Source organism: Rhinatrema bivittatum, chromosome 5, assembly GCF_901001135.1.
Source record: "Rhinatrema bivittatum chromosome 5, aRhiBiv1.1, whole genome shotgun sequence".
NCBI classification, from domain to species: Eukaryota; Metazoa; Chordata; class Amphibia; order Gymnophiona; family Rhinatrematidae; genus Rhinatrema; species Rhinatrema bivittatum.
Genome location: NC_042619.1, coordinates 348,798,695 through 348,820,653, shown reverse-complemented (window position 1 = coordinate 348,820,653; position 21,959 = coordinate 348,798,695). Strand labels below are relative to the sequence as shown.

The following is a 21,959-nucleotide window of genomic DNA, read 5'->3' as shown; positions in this document are numbered from 1 at the left end:
GAACTCCTGCCAATCCCGTAAGCCTGGTACCCCTTTATAGAGCCTTATGCTACTAGTTATGCCACTTATGCCTATAATAGACTGTACTACTTCTCCCATAGGTTTTAATAAACAAAAAACAAAAATTCATATGGAAACTAATGAAACTAACATGGGTCCCAATGGACTGAATGAACAAACCGAAATAAATTTGATTATTTTAGTTTTTGAATCTGCTTTTATTCACTATTATATATTGATGAAGCTTGAACTGTTTACTATTGGCATATGATGGAACTTGTTTATAGTGATGAGCACTAGGGTTCTTTTGCATTTTGGCCATTTTTTCCTCAGGCGTCTTCCCCTTATTTGAAGTTTGAACTTTCAGACATTTGATTTTGGAGAGATAACGAGGCCTATATTACATGATAATTATCATGGTAGAGATAGATAATGGCACTTAGTCCACTGCTGTCGGTTGCAGAGCATCATAATTCTCAGACTGCAGTGCTGTTTCTGCATAAATTAATAAAGACAAGATAGAAATGTAAAAAAGAGACAGAGAGAGACAAATACAGTAAGATTCAAATGAATGCTTCCACTTCTCTTCATTTTTGCAAGTTTACATACTACAGTGCACTATAGATGTTAATATTTAAAAGGCATTGCCCAAAGATTTTCTGTTGCATGTGCTTTTGGAAACAAAAATGTCATCTTGAAAGTTCATGTACTATAACATCTTTGTTAGTTCTTTCATTATGATTGAAAAAAAATATTATAACCTACCAATAATTCAGTTTTCTCCAGAACCAATACACATAAGAACATAAGAAAATGCCATACTGGGTCAGACCAAGGGTCCATCAAGCCCAGCATCCTGTTTCCAACAGTGCCCAATCCAGGCCATAAGAACCTGGCAAGTACCCAAAAACTAAGTCCATTCCATGTAACCATTGCTAATGGCAGTGGCTATTCTCTAAGTGAACTTAATAGCAGGTAATGGACTTCTCCTCCAAGAACTTATCCAATCCTTTTTTAAACACAGCTATACTAACTGCACTAACCACATTCGCTGGCAACAAATTCCAGAGTTTAATTGTGCGTTGAGTAAAAAAGAACTTTCTCCGATTAGTTTTAAATGTGCCCCATGCTAACTTCATGGCGTGCCCCCTAGTCTTTCTACTATCCGAAAGAGTAAATAACTGATTCATATCTACCCGTTCTAGACCTCTCATGATTTTAAACACCTCTATCATATCCCCCCTCAGTCGTCTCTTCTCCAAGCTGAAAAGTCCTAACCTTTTTAGTCTTTCTTCATAGGGGAGTTGTTCCATTCCCCTTATCATTTTGGTAGCCCTTCTCTGTACCTTCTCCATCACAATTATATCTTTTTTGAGATGCGGCGACCAGAATTGTACACAGTATTCAAGGTGCGGTCTCACCATGGAGCGATACAGAGGCATTATGACATTTTACGTTTTATTCACCATTCCTTTTCTAATAATTCCCAACATTCTGTTTGCTTTTTTGACTGCCGCAGCACACTGCACCGACGATTTCAGTGTGTTATCCACTATGACACCTAGATCTCTTTCTTGGGTTGTAGCACCTAATATGGAACCCAACATTGTGTAATTATAGCACGGGTTATTTTTCCCTATATGCATCACCTTGCACTTATCCACATTAAATTTCATCTGCCATTTGGATGCCCAATTTTCCAGTCTCACAAGGTCTTCCTGCAATTTATCACAATCTGCCCGTGACTTAACTACTCTGAACAATTTTGTGTCATCTGCAAATTTGATTATCTCACTCGTCGTATTTCTTTCCAGATCATTTATAAATATATTGAACAGTAAGGGTCCCAATACAGATCCCTGAGGCACTCCACTGTCCACTCCCTTCCACTGAGAAAATTGCCCATTTAATCCTACTCTCTGTTTCCTGTCTTTTAGCCAGTTTGCAATCCACAAAAGGACATCACCACCTATCCCATGACTTTTTACTTTTCCTAGAAGCCTCTCATGAGGAACTTTGTCAAACGCCTTCTGAAAATCCAAGTATACTATATCTGCCACTCTAGCCTCCAGAGATCGGACTCGTTCTCTGAGAGCCAGGAGCTCTTTGCATCGCATGCACATGTACAACTTCTCACCGGTGGGTAAAAAATCATACATGTGACACTCGATGCAAAAGACTGGGAAGCCCCCCTCTTGCTGCTGGACTGCTGCCTTCATCTCAATTTTGATCAGTTCCTAGTTAAGTTTTAGGTTGCTATGGGAGTAGGAATGTGTCTAAGTTCCTTTAAATGTTTTTGTGAATTCACTATGGGGCGGATTTTAAGAGCCCTGCTCGCCTAAATCCGCCCAAAAGTGGGCGGATTTAGGCGAGCAGGGCCCTGCGCGCCGGGAAGCCTATTTTACATAGGCCTACCGGCGCGCGCAGAGCCCCGGGACTCGCGTAAGTCCCGGGGTTCTCCGAGGGGGGCGTGTCGGGGGCGGTCCCGGTCGTCGCGGCGTTTTCGGGGAGTGTCGGCAGCGTTTTGGGGGCGGGTACGGGGGCGTGGCTACGGCCCGGGGCGGTCCGGGGGCGTGGCCGTGCCCTCCGTACCCGCCCCCAGGTTGCGGCCCGGCGCGCAGGAGGCCCGCTGGCGCGCGGGGATTTACGCCTCCCTCCGGGAGGCGTAAATCCCCCAACAAAGGTAAGGGGGGGGTGTAGACAGGGCCGGGCGGGTGGGTTAGGTAGAGGAAGGGAGGGGAAGGTGAGGGGAGGGCGTTAGAGGATTCCCTCCGAGGCTGCTCCGATTTCGGAGCGGCCTTGGAGGGAACGGGGGTAGGCTGTGCGGCTCGGCGCGCGCCGGCTATACAAAATCCATAGCCTTGCGTGCGCCGATCCAGGTTTTTAGCAGATACGCGCGGCTCCGCGCGTATCTACTAAAATCCAGCGTACTTTTGTTTGCGCCTGGAGCGCAAACAAAAGTAGGCTATTCGCGCTCCTTTTAAAATCCGCCCCTATATGTCTGGTAGTGGCCTACTGGGGTCTGATCGAATTCTCAATAAAGTTTTTGTTGATGGGGTTTTTTTTTTGTGCAAGTGGCACCTGCCTATAAATTAAGGGATGAGCTTGGGGTGGGTGGGTTGGGAATTACAAACAGTCTAACTTTAGTTAGTCAGCCTGAGTGACTCACAGCTCCCTTGATTAACAAATGTTGGTCCCTATTCAAACCCAATCACACTACCTCAACACCTTTCCAAGGTGAGTAACGGAGCTGAACTATTCAACTTTTTTACTTAGGTATACACTGCTCCTAGCTTATTTCTAGCTTCTGGCTACTTTTTTGTGTTTTTTTTTTTGTTTTTCAATACAATGCACTCAGTTATTATTAAATAAAACACTCAGCTCTTTAAAAGTCTGGAGAACACTTAGATCTGCAGACTTTTAAAAAATAAACACACTACCTACTGCTACCTTATTGACTGACTAAATACAAACAGTCTAACTTGTTTATTTATTCACTGCCAACCTACTGCTACCTTATTGACTGACTATTTAAAAATGCAAACAGTCTAACTTGTTTATTCACTGTCTGACTATTAAAGGCACAAACACACAAACACACTAAATAATATTCCCAAATAGTTAACTTTGCCCCAATACTTTTAAAAAAGTCAATGTCAATTTCCCAAGCAAAAACTTACTGATTCCTTTCAGCCACCAGCAAGGTGATCCTCTCCTCTCAGTGTTTCCACTACCAGTAATTAGCCACCAGCTCCTCTCAGTGTTTCCACTACCAGTAATCAGCCACCAGCAAGGTGATCCTCTCCTCTCAGTGTTTACCTACCAGTAATTAAAAATATATGCAGTGGACCCTTGAGTTACGACCAGCTTGACCTACGAACCAAGTTGTCTGGTTTTGAGTTACAACCAGATTTCGAGTTACGACCCGAATGCATCTCGTGCCACACGTGTGTGCTTTTTTTTTTCCGCGGATTGCTTGTAATTGGTCCTTTGTTACTGCCAATCGTGTTTTTTTGGTCTTGGTGGGCGGGACTTCTACAGCGATTGGCTGGCTGGTACTGCTGCTGCCAATGAGGCCTGTCCATCTCAGGCGCACGTGGGTAGACCCAGCACGGCATTGTGGAACAGCACTCGGCTGGCAAGGTACAGTATCAGGAGGAGAGGAATGAGTATGCTGGGAGGGGGAATGAGCATGTGGAGAGCCAGAGATGTGCTCAGAAGTGATCGGGAAGGGGAAATGAGTGTCTGGGGGGCCAGAGATGTGCTCAGAAGTGGTGGGGAGGGGGAATGAGCGTGTGGGGAGCCAGAGATGTGCTCAGAAGTGGTGGGGAGGGGGAAATGAGTGTCTGGGGGGGCCAGAGATGTGCTCAGAAGTGGTGGGGAGGGGGAAATGAGTGTCTGGGGGGCCAGAGATGTGTTCAGAAGTGGTGGGGAGGGGGAAATGAGTGTCTGGGGGGCCAGAGATGTGCTCAGAAGTGGTGGGGAGGGGGGAATGAGTGTCTGGGGGGCCAGAGATGTGCTCAGAAGTGGTGGGGAGGGGGGAATGAGTGACTGGGGGCCAGAGATGTGCTCAGAAGTGGTGGGGAGGGGGAAATGAGTGTGTGGGGGTTGGTGGTTTGTTTTTTTTGTTGTACACCTTTTATAACTTTTTGGTGAGTACACTAGGAAATTATTGGTGTTTCTAGTAATTACACACATTATACAATCCTTTTTTTTTTATTATAGAAATGGTTAGGTAAGGGGGTGCTTTGGGAGGTTCGGAACGCATTATGGGTATTTCCATTATTTCTTGTGGAAAAAATAGTCTTGACTTACAACCAACTTGAGTTACAACCAGCCCTCTGAAACCAATTGAGTTCGTACTATTAGACTATAAAGATTATACTAACATGTTGAAATGCATACATTTTTAGGATCATATGGGTCCCTTATTCTTTTTTTTTAACAGATGCTTCAAGAAATAAATTAGAAATAAGCAGTAATAAGAAAAAAATTGATAAAAAATCTCAAATCACTGCTACCTAGTCCACAATGAGAGCGGTCCATTAAATGATCATGCAAATCAGAAATATAATAAGGACAAGAAAAGGCAAGATGGTGCTCAAACCAAGGTTACCAAACACTAATAGGGCACATATGATCTTATTCCAGTCTAGATGATTCAACCAAAGGGAATTTCAATGCTTGCTTAATACTTAAGATGCCACGAGTTGTAAAGGATCAAAAAACATATATTTACAAGATTGCAATTTAACTATATATATATATATATAAAACTATATATATTAAAAAAAAAAAAAGCTCCAATCTTCAATACCACAGAGAGCATTAACAATAATTACCTATATTTCTTTAGAGTGCTCCCTGAATCATCAGGAAAAATTCTAATATTGCAATTTAAAAAGAAAATATTCTTAATTTTAAAGAAAAGAGACATTAACCATTCCCTATCTGAATTAAGAGATGAGTAGGACAACAAAGTAGCAGACATTACTAAATCTTCTCCAGATTTCTCCAAAAACTCAGTCAAACATCTATTTCTTGCTGTATAATTCAGACATTCATTCTCAGCCAACTCTTTTTTTATACTGTAGTATGTAATACACACCCGAGACATAGGGGAAATATTCTCCTCTGGTATTTTCAAAGTTTTAAGAAATATTTTAAATAAATATTTAAGAAATATTTTAAATAAATCAATAGGAGAGGCCATGAGAGTCTTAGGAACATTAATAAGGCACAGATTGCACCTTCTCAAACAGGGCTTCCCAAACTTGTCCTGGGAACCCCTACAGTCAGTCACGTTTTCAGGATAACCACAATGAATATTCATGAGGTAAATTTGCATATACAGAGGCTCCATGACATGCAAATTTAGCTCATGCATATTCATTGTGGATATTCTGAAAACCCGAATGGTTGTTGAAGCCCTGCTCTAGAATAATTCAATTTTACTGGAAATCAACAAGTTGTCTTTCACCATTGAGTCTACAATATTTCTTTGCTCAACAGATTTATTCTTGAGTTGTTCCAGCCAAGTCTTAATAAGTTTGTTTGGTCTTGTGCTTTATTGCCATAGCAATTGCCTGGTCAACTTTATGAGATAAGTTTTGCAACCAAGATGATTGAGAGTGACCAAAAGTTACCTCAGCTTCTCATGTAGATTTCAAACTGAATTGACTAGGTCGCAATAAAGAAAGTACCTCAATCAAAGAAGACTTCTTGCTAAATGTGCTAAGGATGGCTTCTGTTGAGCCTCTGCTATCGCTCACAGCTTCCTGAAGCTGAAAGAATCCCACAGACTCTGAAAGTCCTGCAGCATTGGTGAAAGCTCATTCTGGCGGCAAAGAGGGAACCAAAACAGCTGAAATTGTGGCTCCCATCCCATTCCCTCTAGCAGCAACAACAGTGGCAAAGTCATCTATAGGATCAGGGCAGCTTCAGGCCTGGATGGAACACGACTCACAGGCCGAGCGTAATCATCCTTTCTTTGGGGTTCAGCATTGTATCCACGTCAATGATCCACCTCAGCGTTCCAATGACATCTCCCTGGGTAGCCAGCTGCACAACACAATGGTCAATGGGACCAGCAATTGGAACTGTTGGAAACCGGATGCTGGGCTTGATGGACCCTTGGTCTGACCCAGCATGGCAATTTCTTATGTTCTTATGAACACTCCCAGGTTCAGTGGGAAAAACCCAGAGTCTATCCTTATGCTTGATCATAAGTTATTAAGGATAAGCCAGCTGAAAGAATAAATTGCCACCATCTTGGACTTCCCTCCAGCTTGGGTGCCTTATTCTGATATCAAAGGACGTTCATGTTGAAAGCTCATGTAGAATATCATCTTTGTATAATTTTCATGTTAGTCCAATAAAAGATCTCATAAGAATCCTAGGACCATTATATGTATTAGAAATCTGTACTACATTCTACAGAGCAAAATGTTATAATGGCAGTAATTTTAGGACAGAGAACGACAGTAATGCTGCCCTAGATTTAAAAGGCCTTTTCCCTCTTTGTCATGTTTACGAGTACCTACTTAGTATTTCCCATCATTACTCCCACAAGACAAATACCAAGGACTTACCTGGGATTGAATTCCTCTGAGTCTTAGTAAGTGAACTTTTAAGAATGACCTGAAAGTTAATTGGACTAAAACCCAAGAAAAGTAAACAGGCTCTAACCATTTGCACACATAGACTATGAGTCACATGCAATAACTTTAAATTTTAAAGCAGGATTTCAAATAATTTTATGGGATTGCTAGTTTTTATGAACGATATGAATGTCATTTTGCTTAAGATGCATTGACCCTGGACTTTAGACAATACCGTATCACGGGATGCAAATTAGATCTATATCTAGATTTTCTCACTTACTTTCCCAGTTACAGAGTTACTGACTAGGAAATATTAACCTAGAGCTGAACATGGCAAAGCGAAACGTTGGAACTTTGGACTTGATGCAATTTGGAGTCAAAGTAAGATTAATATATAATAGTTAGATCTATATCAATGAAAACAAAATAAATACTTTCGTATTACTCTTATTTTTTTTTGGTGCCTGACAACTGATTGGTTTTATCCTTCTGATAGTTTGTTAATGGATCTTTGGGTCCCAAATGTGAACTCATGCTTTTGGGACATGAACCGGACACTGTCAGACAAGGTTTCAGGTGGCCTCAAGGTAGTCAAAAAAATGTTATAAAGCAACTGGAAAAACTAACAGTCTGCTTGAATATATATGCAATGTTATGCTCAGCTTCATATTGAGTACTGTAAAGATATTAGGAGATTCAGAGAAGGCTAAGAAAATGATACAGGACCTACCAACACTATAAAACAAAAAAGGTTTACAATGCTCAGAATGAACTCTATGGAAGAAAAATATGGAAGGAAGGATATAAAAGCAATGTGAGCATCGTATGCCAAAAAATGTGGACATCTCTATCAGACTTGACATTTACAAACGACGTGAGCCTACCGGCCCCGGTTCACATCGCAGCTGGTACGGACCAGGGGAATCCAACTGTTCTAATTAAAACAAGGCACCGCGAAGGCCCGCAGCGGGTGCTGACGCGATGCGATTCCTGCCCAGTGCGCTGGATGTCAAAGCGAAGAAATTCAATGACATCACACCTCAAATATATCTTGAAGGGTTATTTCTCTGCCCTGGGTGACTTACCTGACATCTTAAAGGAAATGAAATTAAACATTTTTTTTTGGCTCCAAAATAATGAAATTAAACAAAAAGTGTGAGCCTCTGCCCCCATCTGCTCAAAGGGTGGAATAAACCAACTGTCTGGACTGGTCTAGCATGAAGAAAAGGAAAAAGCACATTAATATTTAGTGGTCTTCTGTTGTCATTTATTTTATTGTTCTGGTTTTATGGTACTGGGACACAAGAACCCATGAACACGGCTCTCTAACTTCTATTGGATCTTATTGGAAGCAGTAGACTATATAATCAAAAAATAGAACGGTAATTTCAGTACAAGTTACATCATTTTTTGTTTGCTATTTTTGGGGGGGGGGGGGGGGGGGATGAGAGGGTTGTTTTTCTTCCAAGGGGGTTTCCAGTGCTATTTACTGCTTATTCAGCTATGAGGAACAGTTCTTACTGGATTTCAACAATTTCTTTAATCCAGGCAAAAACCTGAATGTTCATTTCCATCATAACTTCCTCTGCTGCTCGTCCTCTTACTGACATGGTGTGGTTTGCGCTTTCAATCCAATGGATTCTCCTAGAGGCTTTCATCTTGCTTGCTGTGTTTTCCAGCAAGTCCTAGAAAAAAAAAAACAAATTTTGAAAAAGCACTTATTTCCCGACCCTGAAAAGAATTTAATTTTATTTGTATTTGTTAAACAACAGTTTATGTTCATCCTGTAGCTGCTATATTACAATTTCTTTAGATCTTGTATTTTCGTGTGACAACTGGCCTTCAATCAACAGAAGTGACTATTCCTGTGTTGTTCTGATCACTAAATTAATTCACTTTTCAGTTAGCGTAGCTGCCAGTAATTAGAAGAGCCAGATATCGAAACGTCTGAAGTGTCCACACACCGATGCTAATCATGTATGTGAAATATGGCTACCCCACCAGTTAGATAATGTCTCATTTGAACATTAAGAGGAAGCTGTATCCTGCTGGTCTGAATCACTGGATTCAGTATTGGACATTACTGCCCCACTAAACCTAGTTTTCTTGATGCTATAAGAAAAGCTAAGTGTGAACTAAGGTGTACTGAATGCTATAAAACCCAGTTGGCCACTTATAAAGCAATGAAAACGACATTTTTCACCAAAAATATTCAGGCGGCAGCATTATGCCCTCACAAGCTGTTTTATATAGTTAATTCTTTGTTGGCATATGACAATTTATTTTTTAACTTCTTTATTATATACAGAATAAAATTAAGCAAATATAGCAAACAGCATAAATATTTCCCCTTTTTTCCTCCCTCGCATCCAATCCCCTCAACATACATTTACAGTCAAACATACAGTGCAGTAATGGTGATCATTCACTAAACATACAGTGCTTGTTACGGCGGTTACTACCCCAAACCAAATAAGCCTGATACTTCACTTTCAATGCATATCCAGCATAGCTCTCTGCTTCAACGGCAGGGGAGAAGAAAAACTGATACTTCACGCATATCCAGCATGGCTCTCTGCTTCAACGGCAGGGGAGAAGAAAAACTGATACTTCACGCATATCCAGCATAGCTCTCTGCTTCAACGGCAGGGGAGAAGAAAAAAGGATTCGCACTCACAAAGCGGGGAGTAGCTGGCTTGTTACGGCGGTTACTACCCCAAACCAAATAAGCCTGATACTTCACTTTCAATGCATATCCTGCTTCAACGGCAGGGGAGAAGAAAAACTGATACTTCACGCATATCCAGCATAGCTCTCTGCTTCAACGGCAGGGGAGAAGAAAAACTGATACTACACGCATATCCAGCATAGCTCCCTGCTTCAACGGCAGGGGAGAAGAAAAACAACCAATAAGGGCTGAATAACACAGTCTGGGTAAAACAAATAAGCATGGGTGTAGCTTGCTTATTGCGGTGGTTACTTCCCCTACTACCCGTAACTAATCAAGCTTGATATTTCACTTGGTTGCAGCTCCATCACTGCTCTCTACATTAATGGTGGGGGTGGAAGGGAAATAGAACCAAAGAGCTAAGAGAAACAGATAAGTATGAGAAAAAAAATGTGAAGCTTGCTGGGCAGACTGGATGGGCCATTTGGTCTTCTTCTGCCGTCATGTCTATGTTTCTATGTTTCTATAAGTGCAGTAAGGGTGATCATTCACTAAACAAATAGTTGTCTCATAAAAAAAAAAAAAAGGCACAAGACAGGTAGCCAACTAAGATCACGGCCGATATTGTTGTTGAAAGACAGATGACAAGGTTCATAGAAACGGACCCCAGATACCCCGAAATGTTTTCTTTCACTTTCTGTTCCTTCAATGAAACTGTCTTGAATTCCATAATAAACATATCTAACATCTGAGACCTCCACATTTCCAGAGATGATGGTTCTGTTTGTAATCATTTAAGTGAAATGCATCTTTTAGTAATACAAAAAGATTTCAACAGAAATCATTTTGTTTCTTCTCCCAACAAACAGTCCCCCTACTTCACATGACTCAAAAGACAAGAACACTGTCATGGGAATAGGTTTATCGGTCATGATAGCTACCGTTGAGGCCTCTGGCTCTTAGGACTCCATCCGTCGAATGGCTTCTCTGGGAACTGTGATGAGTCAGGCATGGTCTGAACCTGGTAACAGGCCTCCGTTACTTCCAGTGCCTTTTCAAGTGTAAGGTTTGGGTGTTAGCAGACTCACTGCTGCATAAGCCATTCCAGGCTGTTTAGGAATTGTTCCAGCAGAACCGCCTTGGCACCTCCATTTCCGTTTTCCCTTCTGGGCGCAGCCACTTCCAAGCATCATCCATGCGTCTACGATATAGGTTCCTTGGTTTTTCCCCAGCTTGGAGACCTCCTCGCCAAAACCATTAGGGTAGGATTTTGGGGTAAATCCCACTCTCACTAGAATGGCGGCCTTGACTTCCTGGTATGTGGCCCTCCCTTCCGGATTGGTGGTTTGGAAGGCATCTTGACTACTGGCAAGTAGATTCCCCAGATAGGTAGTCCACCTGTCCTCTGGCCAACCTGCCAGAGGACAGGTGGACTACCCCAGGAAACCATTGGAGTCTTCTCCTGAGGTCATCATAAGTAGTGTCAATGACAAGGGAAGTGGGCTGGTTACGGCAGTTTGCACTGCCTGTGCTATCTGGATTAGCACTGTATGCTGCTGCATCACCCGTTCTCGCAGTGACTGCCGCTGTTCAGTTTGGGTTTGTAGGGCGCTCTGCAGTTTTCGCTGCCCTGTAGCGAGGATCTGGATCAAATGCTCCATCTTTCCCGGTTTCCAAGCTGCCTCCAAACTGGATATCTCTCCGGGGAAAAGAGTGGGGGAAAAAAACCCCCAAAAAACTAAACTGCTGGCCTGTCTGGCACTGACTCACTGCTTGAACCCTGACTGCACCTTAGCCAGTTGTAGCTTCAGCTGGGTGAGTGGAACTGGGAGGCTCCAGGAAAAAGAAAAAAAAAATCTGCAGGGTTTTTGGGTTGGTTTTTGGTTTTTTTTTCTTTCTGCTACTGCAACTGAGGGCTCCTGCCTGTGCTTACCACTTACCACAATCAATTCACCTGGTATTCTTTCTTTAATGAATTTAAACAAGTGATTTCCTATGTCCCCATAAAGCAACCCCAATCATATAACCAATCGTTGTTATATATTATAAAATATTATAAAATAATTAATGATGATGAATGATTGTTTCATATATTTAAAGTCACCATCCTGGTGCCATGTTAGTGCTGTAATCATTAACAACCAACCACCATCCAAATTTTAATCAATCAATCAACGATTTTTTAATTTTATTTTTATTTTATACTAAAATTGCAATAATGGGACACAGGAATCACCCGAGTCCTTTTAATACTAATATTCAACTGTGTTGTCTAAATTCCTCTCCGTGACTAGCACTTTTTAAACATTTGTTTTCAAACCGTCAAGTTACCGCCGCCGCTATTACTTAGCTTTTAAGAATGTCCATCATACTCCCGACTTGCGCAAGTTTCGACGAAATGTCTTCTTCAGGGTGTATTCATTCTCTTTGTAATGGTACTCTCTCCGATATTTTATTTCCAAATTTTGCGGTGCTCATGAGCCTCCGTTGCCATTCAATCTCCTGACGGCATTTTGTACCGTCAGGAGATTGAATGGCAACGGAGGCTCATGAGCACCGCAAAATTTGGAAATAAAATATCGGAGAGAGTACCATTACAAAGAGAATGAATACACCCTGAAGAAGACATTTCGTCGAAACTTGCGCAAGTCGGGAGTATGATGGACATTCTTAAAAGCTAAGTAATAGCGGCGGCGGTAACTTGACGGTTTGAAAACAAATGTTTAAAAAGTGCTAGTCACGGAGAGGAATTTAGACAACACAGTTGAATATTAGTATTAAAAGGACTCGGGTGATTCCTGTGTCCCATTATTGCAATTTTAGTATAAAATAAAAATAAAATTAAAAAATCGTTGATTGATTGATTAAAATTTGGATGGTGGTTGGTTGTTAATGATTACAGCACTAACATGGCACCAGGATGGTGACTTTAAATATATGAAACAATCATTCATCATCATTAATTATTTTATAATATTTTATAATATATAACAACGATTGGTTATATGATTGGGGTTGCTTTATGGGGACATAGGAAATCACTTGTTTAAATTCATTAAAGAAAGAATACCAGGTGAATTGATTGTGGATAGTGTATTGTACTCACTTGGGGAGGATCTGTTGGATATTACTTGTGCTTACCACTTAGGCAAGAGATTTCACCGCTGCCACAATATGTGGTAACTTGGTGATAGCGACTTGGGAAACAGCCAGGAAGTGCAAGGCAAAACAAACAAATGATGCAGTTCTGTGCAGGTAGCACAGAAACATCACACCGAGTAGGTTTTCTCATAGAGTTGGCTTCCTGCTGGCTTCTCCAGGCCCTGAATTTTTTTATATTCCGGTTAGGGGCTCCTCCCTTCGCCCAGGATTCCTGGTGGGTCTGGATGTTAAGGAAAAACCCGCGTCCTTAAGGTAGTCTGAGGGAATTTCCTATAGACTCCCGGTATCGCTGGCGGCAAAATGGACTATCGGGATCTATTCGTGTGATGGGGGCTTGCTTGGAGCCTCACGACCACTCCACTGGTGTCCCCAACACTTTTTTTTATATTTTATTAATTTTAACTCATTTTTATTTATTTCAATACCCGATTATGCTTCCGGCGCTATCACCAAAGAAACTCTGGAAGCACCACTGATCACATTGTACTGCGATCCCGGGTATAGAAAAGAGGGCTGCGATTCAGGTACTGAGTTGGGTGGAAGGGCAGGTTAACAGTGCACAAAAGGTTTTTGGGGCGGGGGGAGTGTGAATGCAATATTTCTTGGTATATTTAGCTGGGAGGAGGTGGGAGGGCCCTGGCCCAGCAGGAATCCCGCGACAATTGTTTGTTTGTTTTTTTAAGGATTACCGCTTATCCGGATATCCTTTGAAGTAGCTAATTACCTGGCTGCACAAGGCTGGCTAACTTTAGGTCTAATCAGCCATATTCAAATGCTGGCCAGTTAGGGTTTAAGTTATTTGGCTATATATAACCAGATAAGTTGAGGCTAGTATATTTATAACAGGACATTTATCCTGCTGAACATGCACAACAAACTATTTAACTAACTTTCGCTGGATAACTTGCTGACTAAACATCTTACAGAATACAGACCTTGATGTGTTTCCAAATAAAAAGTATCACAACCTGCAAAGAATCCCATGTAACAGAATGGAAAATAGTCCATCTTCCCATTTTTGAGACTCAGAACTTACTTTCCGGCACATTTCATCTGCTGATCCAGAGACGAAGAGCACCGGGTGCTTAATGAGAAGTAAATCATCAGTTCGAAGTTTGTCAAAAGTCTTTGGTGGGTGAAGCGGATACGACAAACAAATCAGACCTCGAATGAAGTCTTCATCCTCATCACAAGCCTGGCGGATTAAAGAGGCAGCGGCTCGCGAGCCCATTGAACGACCTACGTCGAAGATTACAACAAACAGAACAAAACACCGGCAACAACATCACTCACATTGATGATTATCAGCCATGACTCGTTTCCCATAATTGTACCTCTACCTCTGAACTGACACAGGGCCTGTCAGAATGGTAAGGTCTGTATCACATACTTTAAGGTAAGTGATTACACCCCAGGGGCCGGATTTTAAAAAGGTTACGCGCAACGGGCCTATTTTCAAAAGGGCCGGCGAAGTGCGAAAAACCCCGGGACGCGTGTAAGTCCCGGGCCTTTACTAAAGGGGCGGGGCATGGGCGGGGTCAGAGGCTCCAGGCACAGCGGTAATTTGCTGCTGTGCTTGGGATTGTGCGCTGACAGTCGGCAGGGAGGCACAAAAGGTAAATTAAAAATTTTGGGGGGCATTAGAGTAGGGGAGGGAAGGTTAGGGGAAGAGGTGGGAAGGTCAGGTTAGGGGGAAGGGAACGGGGGAAGCCAGTGTGGCTCGGCGCGCACAAGATTCATAATTGTGCACCCCCTTGCACGCGCCGACCCTCGATTTTATAACATGCGCGCGCATGTTATAAAATCAGATATACCTGTGCACGCGCCGGGTAACACGCACACATGTAGGCCGCGTGCACTTCTTTTAAAATCTACCCCTAAGAACTGTAATTACCCAAAGTTTCAAAATATCCCAAATGAAAATGCTTAACTTTGCATCCAATTACTTGTGCAGTATTAAGATGGTGGGGCCACCTGGCAATAGCGATCATAACATGATCAAATTTAAACTAATAACTGGAAGGGGGACAATAAGTAAATCTGCAGCTCTAACACTAAATTTTCAAAAGGGAAACTTTGATAAAATGAGGAAAATAGAAAAAAAACTGAAAGGTGCAGCTGCAAAGGTTAAAAGTGTTCAACAGGCATGGACATTTTTAAAAATACAATCTTAGACGTGCAGTTCAGATGTATTCCATGCATTAAGAAAGGTGGAAGGAAGGCAAAACGATTACCGTCATGGTTAAAAGGTGAGGTGAAAGAGGCTATTTTAGCCAAAAAACATCCTTCAAAAATTGGATCCACCTGAAGAAAAAAGCGAGTTTGCTTACCGTAAATGGTGTTTCCGTAGATAGCAGGATGAATTAGCCATGCTGTCTGGGAGCGTGCACGCGACCCCTGTAGGCGGAGATTCTCTCAGTGAAGTCACAGAGCTTTGAACTCTGTGCAGCTGCGCAGTCGTCTTCCCACGCGAATCAGTATCCACCCCTCAGTCTCTTTGTAGCCAAGCCAGTATTCATCAAGAATGTTTTTGTTTTTTTGGGGTTTTTTTTACTGTCTAGAGAAGCGGGCGGGATCGCATGGCTAATTCAACCTGCTATCTATGGAAACACCGTTTACTGTAAGCTGTGTTTAAAAAAAGGATTGGATAAGTTCTTGGAGGAGAAGTCCATTACCTGCTATTAAGTTCACTTAGAGAATAGCCACTGCCATTAGCAATGGTTACATGGAATAGACTTAGTGTTTGGGTACTTGCCAGGTTCTTATGGCCTGGTTTGGCCACTGTTGGAAACAGGATGCTGGGCTTGACGGACCCTTGGTCTGACCCAGTATGGCATGTTCTTATGCTCTTATGTTCTTAAACTTGCTTTTTCCCCGTGGATAGCAGGCTGAATTAGCTATGCTGTCTGGGAGTCCCAAGCTGTCAGGTTGTGTCCATGTAAGGTTTGTGTTAGAAGTTCAGGATACTAACCCATAGAAAAGGAAGACAGTCTTGAAGGTTTGATAAGACTTATGAGCCAAGTGCTGCGTCCGAGGCTGCTTGTTGCAGACAGTAATGTGATGTGAAAGTATGAATGGAGGACCAAGTAGCAACAGTACTTTCTTGAGATGGGCGATTGATGTTGCTGTGGCCTGTATCTGGTGTGCATGAGGTCTTTTGTCTAGTTTAATAGAACGCTTCTCGTAGTGAAACTGCATGCATTGTGATAACCAGCTGGCAATAGTTCTTTTAGAGACTGGTTGACCAGGAGCACTGGGGTTAAAAGAGAGGAAGAGCTGAGAAGGTCTGGAAGGAGATTGAGTTCTCTGTTTATAATAAGCCAGAGCCCGTTTACAGTCTAGTGAGTGCAGGAGGCGGACTCGCTCATTGTAATGGGGCTTCAGCATGAAGGTCAGTAAGGTAATGGTCTGATTGAGATAGAAAGCGGACACCACCTTGGGCAAGAAGGTAGGGTGAGGTCGAAGGGTAACATTATTGTGGTAAAACTCCAAGAAAGGAGGGTAGTGAACTAAGGCTTGCAATTCGCTCACTCTTCTAGCTGATGTGATCGCCACCAGGAATATCGTTTTCCAGGTGAGGTATTTTATGTGGCAAGTTTCTAAAGGCTCGAAAGCAGGCATCATTAGCTGTTCCAGGATAATGTTAAGGTCCCAGGGTAACAGGTGGCTTTGCCACTGGTGGCCAGAGGTGAAGCATGCCTCGCATGAATCTGGAGACCAGAGGGTGATTGGAAATGGGAAGGCCATTGTGGGGGAGATGAAAGTCCGCAATAGCATTGATGTGCACCCTAACTGATGTGTTAGGTAGACCAGTTTGGTAGAGAGAGTGGAGGTACTCCAGAAGATCTATAGCAGTAGAGGAGAACAGATCAAGTTTCCGTGATCTGCACCATTCAGAGTAGCGATGCCATTTCCCTTCATAGTTGCGTCTAGCTGAAGGTTTCCTCGAGGCAATAAGTATATCTTCCACCTGGTAAGGAAGGCCGAGGTGTTTTAATATTTGCCTTTCAATCTCCACGCTGTTAGGTGGAGGGAGTGATGCATTGGATGGAGGAGTGAACCTCCTTCCTGTTGGTCTGTCCCCAGAGGAATGGATGGTACTATGGAAAGTCTGATGAGATGCGCATACCATGGTTGTCTCGGCCAAGCCAGAGCAATAAGGATCATGTCTGCTATGTCTTGAATACATTTCTGAATGGTCCTTGATATTAGAGGGATAGGAGGGTAGGCCTTTCTCATTCCTCATCCATGGAATGAGGAAGGCGTCCGGAGTGTACCGAATCTTGCTGGGGTAAATGGAGCAAAAAACTTGTTTCCCTGTTTTCTTCCATGGTAAAGAGGTCGATTGTTGGGAAGCCCCACTGTTGGAAGATGGTGAGGGCTACCTCTCGATTTAAAGTCCATTCGTGTGGGTGAAAATCCCTGCTCAGGTGATCTGCCGTGACATTGTCCAGATCCAAGCTTTTCCAGAACTTTGATTATTTTTTACCTCCAGCTATCAAGATTTTCTCACCATCGCAATCCCTTCTGCAGATCACATTTATCTTAGACAATTACGCCTTATTTTATGATTTGGTTTCTCAAAGAGACTATACAATTTTCTCAATGTTATTTTTCGAACCTGTTTTCCATGTTTTCCAAGTTCTATAACCTTGTTATATGTACCGCCTCTTGGCGTAATTTTTATGTTTCAATGTAAACCGATGTGATCTGTATTTTAATACAGGAACACCGGTATATAAAAATCTAAAAATAAATAAATAAATAAATCCAGCAAGCAGGTGGCCTGAAGGGATACATTGGCTGTCTCTGCCCAATGGAGTATCCAAAATGCTTCCTGACAGTGTCCATGAACCAGACCCTCCTTCTTTGTTTATGTAAAACATGGCGACTTGGTTATCTGTGTACACCATGAGGCGTTTTCCTTTGACCTGAGAAGAGAAGGTCTTTAGTGCTCTCCAGATTGCCTGTAGTTCCAGGTGGTTGATCTGGTATTTGGATTCCTCGGGAGACCACAAGCCTTGTATCTTGAGATCGGCCAGATGGGCTCCCCAACCATTTCTGGAGGCATCTGTCATGAGTGTTAGCTGGTGAAGAGGAACCCGAAAGGGAGTTCCCGTGGATAGGTTGGTGGGAGAGAGCCACCCCCTGAATGTCTTCGACCATTGGTTTGGTTAGCAGTACCCTGGTTGTAAGCGGTTGTAGGAATTGAGATCATTGCTGTTTGAGGCCCCATTGTAAGCGACGCATGTGTAGTCTCGAGTGAGGCATGACATGAATAGCTGCCGCCATATGACGCAACAGCTGAAGCACTCGACATGCAGAGCAATGAGATTGGCTGTGTAAGCGTTGTGCTAGGCCGGAGAGAGTCAGGAGTCTGTCTTGCGGAGGCTCTTCCCGCTACTGTATTGATCAGGGCCCCAATGAACTGTAGTGACTGGGTAGGCTGTAGGTGCGATTTCTCGTAATTTATTAGGAAACCCAGGTTTTGTAGACAATTGATCGTGCGTACTGTGTGTGTTCTCAGAGTATTGGGGTCTGAGGCTACTAAAAACCAGTTGTCCAGATAGGGGAAGATCTGGAATAGCAGTTGTCTGAGATGAGCCACCACCACCGCTAGGCATTTCGTAAACACTCTTGGGGCTGAGGAAAGGCCAAACAGCAGGACCTTGTATTGGTAGTGTTTGTTCTGGATCCGAAAACAGAGGTAGCGCCAGGAGGATGGGTGCATGGGTATATGCGAGTATGCCTCCTTCAGATCGATGGAACACATCCAGTCGTTGGGTTGGAGAGGGATGATGTTTTTGAGAGAGGTCATCTTGAACTCTTCTTTCTGAATATGTTTGTTGAGGTTCCGTAAGTCTAGGATGGGGCGAAGTCCGCCCGACTTCTTTGGAATGAGGAAGTATTGGGAATAGAATCCTTGACCCTGTTGTTGTTGTTGTGGAATCCGTTGGACAGATCTCTGAATTAATAGATCTGAGACTTCCGCTCAAAGTGATGGTAACTGGGTTGATGCCACTCAAAGAGAGGCTACATAAGGAAGAGAAGGAGACGTTATGAAGTTCAAGCAATAACCCTCTCAGATGATCTCGAGAACCCAGCGATCCGAGGTGACTGACTCCCAAGTGCTGTAAAAGTGTTGGAGTCATCCTCCTATGAAAAGAGGTGGGGGTGGCTTGGCGAGTTTCAAAAATTTGGTGGCGGCTTCTGTGGAGCTGTCGAGCTCTGTCTGGGTTGTCTCTGTTGGCATGGACGTGAGCAAGGCAGATAGCTTTGGCCTGAAGGTCTCAGTTGTGTGTAATGTTGCGACCGGTAAGGAGGAAAAAGTCGGAATTGGCCTCTTGCATAAGACCTACGCTTGTAATACCTTTGAGATGCAGCGTGATGTTCTGAAGGTGAAGTAAGGGACAGTACTGCAGTGCTTTGTTCTTTGAGATGCGAAACTGTTTCGCCGAACCTCTCCCCGAATAAACTGTCTCCCTTGCACGGTATGTCCTCTAGTTTTTCATGGACATCATCTCTAATTGCACTTGCCATTAACCAGGCAAGGCGCCGGACAGCGATTGTCATTGAAGATGACCTAGCAGAGGTCAGTAAATGGCGTAAGCCTTCTTCCATGTCTAGGAAGGGTTGTGGCAAGGTTTCCTGGGCTGAGAGACAGGCCAGTCGTAGGTTCTGCAAACACTCGTATAAGTATCAAGTTATGTAGAATTGGTGATGGTGAATTTTTGAAGACGGCATAGCGGTGTGATAAGACTTTCGTCCGAAGTCATCCAAGTATCTGTGATCTTTACCTGGCGGCATATTGGCATGAAGTTTGATCATTTGGCTTTCACCATTGCAGATTCCACCACGATGGAATTAGGTGGTAATTGGGCAGACTCGTAAATCAAGGAATTCCTCATGCAGAATTTTAAGTTTGCTTTTTGTGACACAGCAAGGGTTGAGAAAGGGATTTCCCACTTCTTTTGAAGCACTCAGTCCAAAACTGGGTGTGGCGGTAGGGCCGTCAGTTCCGGTGGCATTTCAAAGATTTTTAATATGCCCAGGACTTCGGATCATGGATCTGGGATTTTCCCTGTTTCCACCTTGAGTAGATGACTCACTTTTTCTATGAATTTCGCATAAGACAAATCTTCTGGTGCTGAGTATGGTTCCGGTAATCCCTCTGGTGGAGGGCATACCCATAGAGGAGCTTGGGGATGACACAGATGATATCTGTGATTCCGGGCTGTGTGGATGAACTGAAGCTGGAGAAGGAAGATTTACCGTGTCAGCAGGTCTAGGAGGTGTTGCAATCGGTGGCAAAGTAGGTGGGGAAGCCGCTGGTTGCTTGGCCCCCGTCTCCATGGACTCTCTGCAAAAAAAGAACAGGGCCTGTGAGATTTGTAGCATGGCCTTAGATGCCAGATTGCCTGGCGGTGGAGGAATCTGTCCTCCACTGGATGGGGGCCTTGAAGACAATGCTGCAAGAAGAATGTCTTGCACCCCTGTACACTTTAACTGAGGACCCGGTGGAATTATGGGAGATAGTCTATGTCTCTTAAGGAGTGTTTCCTGCATTTGAGGTGATAATCTCTTCCTTTGGGATATGGAAGATAAGTCGGAGCAGAAGGAATCTCCACTTCCTGAAGGACCCTTAGAGGATGGGGAGTCAGGATCCGATAGCAGTTCCACATCAACATCAGGACTTCCTCGCGGTTGTTTACGGTGCGTTGAATGTCCTGAGTGTTCTGAATGCGTCGATGAGGTTTTAGGAGCGTGATGTTTGGGATGCTTCGAGTGTTTAGGACGTGATGAACGTTTTTTATGGCTGGAGTGTGTTGTATGCGTTGGACGCACCGTATGTGTCGAATGCGTCATATGCGCCGCATGCTTCAGATGCTCCAGTTGTGTTGTATGCTTCGATGTCTTTGGCACCGAAGGTCATGAAGGGCTGGGAACAGGTCCCTGATTCCCGCCTGATGCATCTGGTGGTTTTTCTCCCTGAGGAGGTAAGTTACCCAATCCTTGGGGCCTTCTGTGTGGGCACTGGAGGTTGTGTCAACCTGGGCCCGATGACAGGAACGGCACTGGGTGGGCCTCGCAGTCCCAGTGAGGAGGCTCTCTTCATAGTAGACACCTTCTTCTTCTTCACTGGTCCTGGCGAGGAATGAGTCGACAGCGTCAGGGCATAGGAGCCCAATGTCCTGAGGTGCGCCATTTTCTCGGCGCGTTGTTTGCTGCGCTTGGGGGGACATCCGACCACAGTGCCGGAAAAAGGACTGGTCGTGGTCCAGCCCAAGGCAGATGTAGCAGTAGTTATGTCCCTTTTGGGCCACGATGGCTCCGAAATAGTCTGGCTTTAAATACTGCCAGTGTGGTAAAGTTATGTCCTTTCATGATTTTGTAGACTTCTATCATATCCCCCCTCAGTTGCCTCTTCTCCAAACTGAACAGCCCTAACCTCTTTGGCCTTTCCTCATAGGGCAGCCATTCCATGCCCCATATCATTTTGGTCGCCCTTCTCTGCATGTTCTCCAATGCAGCTATATCCTTTTTGAGATGTGGTGACCAGAAATACACACAGTATTCAAGGTGTGGGCTCACCATGGAGCAATAAGAGGCATTATGACATCCTCTGTTTTATTTTCCATTCCTTTTCTAATAATTCCTAACATTCTTTTGCTTTTTTGCTCGCCACAGCACATTGGGCCGACAATTTCAATGTATTATCCACTATGACGCTAGATATCTTTCCTGAGTGGTAACTCTTAAGAAAGAACCTACCATTGTGTAACTGCAGCAAGAGTTATTTTTCCCTATATGCAACACCTTGCACTTGTCCACTTAAACTTCATCTGCCATTTGGAAGTCCAATCTTCCAGTCTCACAAGGTCCTCCTGCAATTCATCACAATCCACTTAACTACTCTGCGTAATTTTGTGTCATCCGCAAATTTGATCACCTCACTCGTTGCACCCCTTTCCAGATCATTTATAAATATATTAAAAAGCCCCGGTCCAAGTACAGATCCCTGAGGC

At 43.5% G+C, this 21,959-nt stretch overlaps 1 protein-coding gene across 1 annotated transcript in view; it reads right to left on the bottom strand.

Moving 5' to 3' along the window:
* Positions 1-278: 278 nt before the first annotated feature.
* TEX30 (testis expressed 30) overlaps positions 279-21,959 on the bottom strand; it is a 44,741-nt gene continuing 23,060 nt past the window's right edge. The window contains exons 4-6 of the mRNA XM_029604539.1: positions 13,970-14,172; positions 8,625-8,788; positions 279-495 (exon numbers count right to left, since the gene is read on the bottom strand). Coding sequence (XP_029460399.1) covers positions 477-495; positions 8,625-8,788; positions 13,970-14,172 — 386 coding nt within the window. The 3' untranslated portion in view covers positions 279-476. The remainder of the gene's footprint in view (positions 496-8,624; positions 8,789-13,969; positions 14,173-21,959) is intronic.